This window comes from Tupaia chinensis, unplaced genomic scaffold (assembly GCF_000334495.1).
Source record: "Tupaia chinensis unplaced genomic scaffold, TupChi_1.0 Scaffold000624_1, whole genome shotgun sequence".
In the NCBI taxonomy this organism is placed as follows: domain Eukaryota; kingdom Metazoa; phylum Chordata; class Mammalia; order Scandentia; family Tupaiidae; genus Tupaia; species Tupaia belangeri.
In genome coordinates this window covers 309397-318237 of record NW_006160144.1, presented here as the reverse complement: position 1 = coordinate 318237, position 8841 = coordinate 309397, and the positions used below count along the sequence as shown (strand labels likewise).

The window sequence follows — 8841 nt, the reverse complement described above, 5'->3', positions numbered from 1 at the left end:
GTGGTCGACTACGTGGGAGTCCAGCGACATAGCCATTACGCTAACTGCTGGTTCCCAAGACAAATTCTATTTTAAGTTTGACTATTTTTACTTAGAAATCTTACATTCTTTTTCTTTTTGTATTAAAGAAAAAAATGATAGTGGCAAAGTGTACTTTTAGATAATTGAAATAGTTCGATTCTTTAATAGTTTTCCTATTAATATTCTATTTTTTAAAGGACGAAAGGTTGATGCTAGTGACATACCAAATATTCTAAAAAACATGGGTATTGAACTTACAAATAAGGATTATAAGCAACTGTTGGAAACAGTGCCCTTTGATGGTAAGTCACATAAATGCTATATGCTTTCCTGGGAACTTGACTAAATGGGCCTGTTTGAGTCATTCTGAATCTTTTAATAATATAATTTTATCTTTAAAAAGCTTTAAATGAACAAAAAGGCACTTCTGACTTGATAAGAAATTCCACCATTAGTTCTTCAAATACAATTTGAGAGTCACCACTATATTGCCATATAGCTGTCTAGGTGACTAATATTACTACCTCAGATTAATTTTAGTTTTACAATATGAGTACCATTCATAGTAGCACAGTGACAGACAGTACAATGCTTTGCAATGCTGGCGACTATATGGAAGATCAGGATTCAGCTCCCAGGTTGACTTATACATGCCAGGTGTGTGTGTGTGTGTGTGTGTGTGTTCATGATCCTAGCAGGCTGACAAAGGCTTGTGTGGGAGAGGGGATCATAGTGTGAAATCCTGTTGACAGCATTTCCCTCCCTCTCTCTCTCTTTCTCTCAGGAAACAAACTTTTTTAAAATTTAAAGAAAAAGTGAGTAGAACAATGGTAGAATAAAAAAAAGAAAAGGGACCAGCAAATGGCATAATGGTTACATTGCTGGACTCCCACGTAGCTGAGTGTGGTTTGAGTTCTGGACCTGCTGGCTTAACTCAGGCCAGGCACGTATGCAGTGTGCCCAAGGTCCTGAGAGGAGAAAGGAGGAGAAGAAATTGAGGTGTGCCCACCCCTCTGGGGAGTGATTTCTCACTTTCTGTCTCTCTGTCTCTCTTTGTCTATAGCAAAAGCCTTTCTTTAAAAAAAAAAAAAAAAAGGAGAAAAAAGAACCTTTATAACCTTTATATAGTGTTTAGTGTTGCAACAAGAACTGTTAAGCTAATAAATGTATTTAATACCAAAGAATGGATAGATGTGTCACTGTGGAAAATATTTCTATTCTTAAATGTCAACATTATGTGACTATAAAATAGATTCACTTCAAAGCAAATCATTAAATCATTTTTCTGCAGTTATATATGTTTTGGTGAATCTCCATATCAATTTTCTCAAGACTTCAATTATATCTTTCCTTACAGCTAATGGAAAGGTGTTTCAAAACAGATTGCTTAAAGATGTGAGGCATAATAAAAGTAAGTAAGAAACACAGTGAGAAGACATAGGACATATCTTCAAGGGTTAAATTTGTATCAATGCACTATAATTCTTTATTTTACTTCTTTGTGTTTTTCCTAGTGATAATCTTTACTTTATCTTAGAAGGAAGTTCTGTGTTGGCTAGCATTTTTCAAACTCTCTCTAAAAAAGCGTATGAACAGAAATAAAGACATGTAGACAGAAAGACAGGAGAAAGGAAGGAAGAGAAGGTGAAGATAGACATTTATTCCAAAATTTGATCAGGAATAGTGAAAACGATCTTAGAATGAGAGTTTAAGAAACAAATACAATCACTACTTCTTTGCGAAGATTATTGATTAGTGCTCTCTGGCTATGTTTACTTAAATTTGCCCCACCTTTGTCATGAGTAGTATGTTTAAGGTTTGCAAAAATAAGTTCCAAGGTTTGAGGAAACAAGTTCTAATTATAATGCTATTTTGAATCTTCTAGCAAGTTAGACAAATCTATTGTAGTTGTCTACCTTTCCTGAAAATATTAGCAGTTGTACTAGATTATTAAGTCATCTTCTTTTATCAGTGTATATTTAATAGTAACACCTGTTAATTGAAAAGAATATGTGTTTGAATGTATTTTTAAGCGATTTCATTTTTCTTCCATTCTTTCATGTTCTCAAGGAGGGAAGGTTGATGTAGATAACCTGGATGCTATTTTAAAAGTCATGGGAGTCAAGCTTACAGAAAAAGAACTTGATCTGTTAAAGAATCTTCTGAGGGATGGTGAGTAAACAGAGTTGAGGTTGTAGGATTCATTAAGAGTGTTTCAAAGGTTTATACATTATCTTCAAATAGCTTTCAGCAGATCCTACAATGAAACTAAAAAGGCACTTCATTTTTGATCCTTTAAAACCTGTTATCTCTTTATACATCTTGGGATAGTAGACAAACACTAGAGAAAAGAGCAGGAATTATTGTCTGGTTTTACAAAACAGAATCTGCGACCTGTTTTTTCTGACCCATCTACATATCACTAACTTTAATCCAACATTTAACCTAATATGTTCAGTCATAGCTCATCCTTCTATCCTTTGGTATTAAGATACCTTTTTTTTGGTCACTACAATAAACAAGTCATAGAATAATATGTATTATGTTGATTTTAGAATATGTAGTATATTTTATTAATATATAGAAGAAAAGTCTGGGACCAGCAGATGGTGTAATGGTTATGTCACTGGACTTCCATGCAGTCAACTGGGGTTTGATTCCCAGACCTGGTGGCTTAAAACACACTGGGTACTTGTGTACATGCCCAAAATCTTGAGAGGAGAATGTAAGAGAAGGGACTGTGGTGTGTACATCCCTCCTGTGGGATGATTTCTCACTTTCTGTATCTATTTCTCTTGTGAGTACATACGCCCTATAGCAAAAATCTATTTTTAAAAAAAAAAGGAGAAAGGAAAGTCTGGAAAGATGTATAACAAACTGTTATTAATAGTGAGATATAGTAATGAAGGTAAGAAAAGTTTATAAAAGTTTACTTTTTCTGGGGTCCAGCAGGTGGCGTGGTGGTTGAGGCTCTGGACATTCCCACATGGCTGACCACAGTTCAGGTCCCAGACCTGGTGGCTTGCTTTCTCGCTTTCCCTCTCTCTCTCTCTCTCTGTCTCTCTCTGGTCAAATTAAAATAAATGAATTAGTAAATAAAATTAAATTTTAAAAAAGTTTACTTTTTCTTTGTATGCTTATATATTTTTAATTTTTATTTATTTATTTACTTTATTTTTTTTTATAGTGAGATTTTTGCTGTTGGGCACATGCACTCACCAGAAAGACAGAGACAGAAAGCAAGAAATCACTGCCCAGGGGGGATGGCCATGACACAATCCCTTCTCCATTCTCCTCTTCGGATTTTGGGCACATACGCACACACCCCCAGTGTGAGTTTAAGCCACAGGCTGTAAGACTCAACTGCTATTGATTATGTGGGAGTCCAGCTACCGTAACCATTTTGCCATCTGCTGGTCTTATGCTTGTATATATATTTTTTAATTTACTATACAAAGTATGTTTTAAAGTTTAACTTTGTAACTTCATTTATTTTGTTTTTCTTTTAAGATGGACACAAATGATGTCATAAAATTATCAGACTTTGGCTGAATTCTTATCCACCATTTGGGGGATCACTAAACCTACCACTTAAGCAATTCATTTCTATCAAACATTCCTTACTGCTTAATACTAGTCTCTACCCATTGCATGAACACATGACCATACAAGATAATCTTACAAATATTGAGAAAATGCATAATTTTTAGAAGTAAATGAAAATAAGTTGGAGGACTGCTGGAATCACAAAGCCCTAAAAATATGGACCTAGTAGAGTTAAATTATTTCATAATTAAAGAGGAAAAAATGAATATTCTGTATGAATATAGGCGACTAAAAATAAAATGATTTGAATGTCAAAGGATTTAGAGGTGCTCTTGGGAGAAAAATCAATCATTTTATAAAAGTTAGGTTTTATGTCTTGTTTCAAAGTTCAGAAGGCTGCCATAAGCATGATAATATAATTTTGTCAGGAAAGCATACCCCAACACACAATTAAAAGTGAATAATTCATTACTTAGTCTAATAATTATGGGATAGCTAATAAATATAACCTGAACTTTCTTCAATATAATATAAAATAAACTTATTTTCATAATTTGCATTTTACTCTTTAAGCAAGCCTTTGTAGTTTTTTTTTTTTTTTTTTTTAAGTTTTTGCCATAAGGTATGTGAACTCACCAGAAACAGACAATGAGAGGGAAGGTGAGAAATCACATTCCAGGGAGGATGGCCACACAATCCTTTCTCCTCTATCACTTCTTAGGATTTTGGACATGCACGCACACATGCCCAGAGTGATTTTCAAGCTGCCAGATCCAGGACTTGAACCATGGTCAAGAATGTGGGAGTCCAGCGCCTTAACTACTATGCCACCTGCTGGCCCAAAAGGTTATTTTTATTCACTATTTACTTTTAAGTCTTAGTCCTCATTTTAACTAGATTTATGTTCATGAGTCATCTACTTAACTCTTAAATAGCACTCCTGTCCTATATATCTTTTTTACTGAGTCTACATTGTTTCCCTCTGATTAAACTTTGTCTTACAGCCAATGAGAAAATTGATCTGAAAAAACTGATGGATAAAGTCGAAGCTGTTACAGGTGAGAAAAATAAATAAATACTTTTTTTTTCAGTCAGCTGACTTTATTTTCTTTGAATTAAACGTTTTTAAGAAAATGATAGACCCAGCCACAGTGGTGCAGACATAGTGTTGCTGCTGCTTGATGCTGGAGCTACATGGGAAGTCTTCAGGGTCCCATCCTGGGTCTACCTGAGCATGCAGGGTGTGCCTGTATGCAGGGTGTCCCTGGTTGGTTGTAATGCCCAGGAGAGGACTGGTATGAAGATCCCATCAAGGGTAACTGACTCTTTCTCATATGAAAGAAATAAATAAGTAAACTTTAAAAGAATAACAAGTAATAAAAATATACTCAGGTTTATACAAAAAAAAATGGACTTGTAAAATCAGAAGAAGCTGCCCAGCTCAGTGGCAAAGCAGTAACGCACTGTTCAAGAGAGACTGGATCCCACATGACAGGGTTCAAATCCCCAGCCTGAAACACACTTGGCATAAGCTTGAATGTTCAAAATCCAATGGGCTGGAGGACTGGAGAAAGAATCATGGCGTGATAAAACCCTGTGAAGGGTGCTTCTCTCTCTTTCTCTGTCTCTCTCTCTTTAACATGCATACATACACACACACACACACACACACACACACACACACACACACTATCATGAACCAAGAAAAATGTGTGGGTTTTTTTTTTTTGGAGAAGTTTTTTCTATAGGGCGTGTGCGCTCGCCAGAAAGACAGAGTGAGACAGAGAGACAGAAAGTGAGAAATCACTCCCCAGGGGGGATGGCCATGCCGCAATCCCTTCTCCTCCATTCTCCTCTTGAGATCTTGGACATGCACACACATGCGCCCAGTGTGAGTTTAAGCCACTGGATCCAGGACTCCAACCTGGGTCAGCTACGTGGGAGTCCAGTGACATAGCCATTACGCTAATTGCTGGTCCCAAGAAAAATGTATTTTTAAAGAGAAAGAAAAAATCTGGAGAAAAGATCATGCTTAAGTGAGAATATATGTGTGTGTGATTTTTCCTTTCTTTCTTTGCCAGAGGGCCCATGCACTCACTGAAGAGAGTCAGAGAGAAAGGGAAACTGAGAAAGTACCCCTATGGGGGATAGTCATGGAGCAATTCCTTCACTTCTCCATTCTCTTGGAATTTCAGGCATGCATGCATGTGCACCCAGCATGTTTTTCAAGTCATTAGATGCAGTAATTGAATTCCACAGTCAGCCATATGGGATCCAACTGCCTTAACTACCATGCTACCACTTGATGGCCTAGAAAAGTATATTTTGAAGTCTGCTCAAAGTAAATGAAGCACTTTACTTGAGAAGAACAGGAAAGAGTTCTACATGTTAGAAGGCTAAGAATATTGGAGTTCTTTTGTTAAGACTTTTGATTAAACTAAAGATACAAGTTTATTCTTATTTATCCATATAATGTAATTATCTTCAGACATGAATACTGAGAAAACTGGCAATGGAAACCCTAATTCTTGAGAGTGTACTATTCACACATTTAACCAGCTGTTTGATGATGAAATATAAAATAAATAATATTATTTATAAAATAAATATAGAGAATACTAAGTATAGATTATTCCAGTTCTTTGCACTTATAATTTTTTCCTGTTGCCTTTGTTCTGTTTTCAGTAATGCTTTTTTTTTCTTTTAATTGCCAAGGGGCACATTTAAGAAAGCACCTCTCGGGACCAGCAGGTGGTGTGGTGGTTAAAGCGCTGGACACTCCCACATGGCCGACCATGGTTCAAGTCCTGGACCTGGTGGCTTGCTAACTCACTTTCTCTCCCTCTCTCTCTCTCTGTGTCTCTCTCTGATCAAATTAAAACAAATGAGTGAATAAATAAAATTAAATAATTTTTTTTTTTTAAAAAGAGAGAGCACCTCTGCCTCCATAGAGTGTATCACTCTGCAATCCTTTTCCTCCATTTCTCTTTACTGTCAAGATTCTGGGGATGCACATATATGTGCCTACCATGTTTTTCAAGTTTCCAAGGCCAGGATTTGAATGATAGTGAGCCTTTGGAATCTAACTCCCTTAACTACTGAGCTACAGCCTGACACTGTTTTTAACACTGTTTTTAATAATGATTGTGTCCCAATTTCCTAGACTTTGTTCCCTTATTACTGTTTTAGCAACAAAGCAGAGTGCCATATTGTGTTAACAAATCCTATGATCTCATTTTTTTCAGATTAACCAGATATTTACAAAAAAATGTAGGTTAGTGCAATAAAAAGGGACTAAAGTTGTATCACCTGCTTATAATCTCTCAAAATAAATTATGAACATCTATTATCATATACTATGGTATATCATCTCTGTTATTACTAGAGTTAAAAAAAAAAGAACACTTTAATTTTCTGCCCTATAGTCAGAGAAGTCTCATTTGACTTTATTGATACTATACATTGAGTAGTTGTGGCTAATAATAGATTTCATTTTATTTAGAATCATTAGATAATTCTTTAAAACCTCATGTATTATAATTTCTGTCTGTTTAAAGGAGAGGAAGTTGATGTCAATGACATGGAAACAGTTCTAAGAAACATGGGGGTAGAGCTCACAGATAAGGAGCTCTCAGAACTGATGACTAATCTGCCAGTTGATGGTGCGTATTTCAGATAAAATGTAGTCTTCTAGGCAGGCTTATGGTTGAATCATGAAAGCTTCCATAACTATCTCTATCTGATTGCATGCCAAAAATAGTCTATGACCCATGTTATATAATTGTAAATGATCCTGTTATATTGTGAAAGATTATCTGTGCCATTTGAAAAGCAGCAATTTTACCATCATGATTTCTATTATCAGGGTTCACTTACGTCTTTTATTACTTTTGATTCTCCTGAAAGAGTTAAAGTTTAAGCCAGAATAAGTGAGAAAAAGAAAGAAAGTGATCTAGTAGGGGAAGATGGAAAAATCACAAAAGGAAAGGAAAAAAGATACGTTTTAATAGCATGGTGGAGCGCCAGTATTAATTGCCTATGTTGCCAAAGTTAAAACTTTTTCCTATACTCTATATAATTTTTCATTATTTTTAAGGTGTACAGTATGGTTTTTCACAACATGCATACAATATATAATTATCAAATCACAGATATAGATAAGACAGATTCATCTTCAACAATAAATATTCCTTAAGTAGTATATATTTCATAGTATCCCACTAGTGGTGTTTTTAAAACATATATTGAACTATCAGTGACATTTTACATAGTGTCATTATTTGTCAGTAAACCAAAATTTCTAAGACAATTCAAAAGTGTGTTTTTTAAAAATCGATTTTGTATGTCTCTGAATCTCCACCTGTGACTGAAATTATGCTTTTTCTTATAGATGGAAAGGTTTATCAGAAGAGGTTAATGGATGGTTTAAAGTTTCTTAAAGGTAAGAAAAGCTTAATAAAGTGCAGATGAATCTGAGATCAAGACATGTTGCATTTATAATAATCTCTTGTTCTTAAATTGTGCATCTTGCCACCTAATACTTATTATCTACTTTTATTTCTTTTATTCATCAGACTGTGCTTTAAAGGATCATTTCTTATTAGTATAACTTGGAAAGACTCCCCATACTCTCTTAGGATTTCCTAAACTTTGACAAAGGAAGAAATTGTTAGTGCCCAGGCTATAAAATAAAAAGTAAAGGGAAAATTAGCACATATTCAGGTAATTTATTCAGCAGCAGAGACTACTATGTGACATTCAGGGAAAAAAACTAGAAAGGCTCCAAGGAAGTGGAAGGATACAAGGCTTGTGAGAAAGACGGGGCAGGCTAGGAAGGGAGTCGTGTCTACCTTAGCTGGGCTCCCATGCCTCCAGAATTGTCTACTACCTCTTCTCCACATTTGTATCACTGTTAATATTTTTCTTTGCATTTACTTTTAAACTTAACTAACATTTTTTAAAAGGAAAACAGTAATAGAAAACCATCATCCCTTAACATAACTAAAAGTTAACTGAAAAACTAAACACAGTAAAAACAACACAAAACTAATTAGAAACAGCTAATTAATCATCACCTTGCTGGAATTCTGTGAGAAACTACTCAGTTGCCTTTGAAATTTTATACTTGGTATGCTTATAATGAAAATTAAAACAACAACCTCTAATTCTAACTCCATGTTAAGTCTCTTCATACTCCTGTAAGGATCTCATTAGGCTTTGGTCTTTTGGATAAAAACAATAAACTTAATCCTTAGGAATTGAGAGTTTTCCCTA

The 8841-nt window shown here is 35.0% G+C and overlaps 1 protein-coding gene across 1 annotated transcript in view; it reads left to right on the top strand.

Annotated features, from left to right (window-relative positions):
- LOC114009794 (EF-hand calcium-binding domain-containing protein 13-like) overlaps positions 1–8841 on the top strand; it is a 66596-nt gene that overhangs the window by 32990 nt on the left and 24765 nt on the right. Inside the window, exons 16-21 of the mRNA XM_027775987.1 lie at positions 219–323; positions 1379–1432; positions 2092–2193; positions 4572–4625; positions 7125–7229; positions 7958–8008. Coding sequence (XP_027631788.1) covers positions 219–323; positions 1379–1432; positions 2092–2193; positions 4572–4625; positions 7125–7229; positions 7958–8008 — 471 coding nt within the window. The remainder of the gene's footprint in view (positions 1–218; positions 324–1378; positions 1433–2091; positions 2194–4571; positions 4626–7124; positions 7230–7957; positions 8009–8841) is intronic.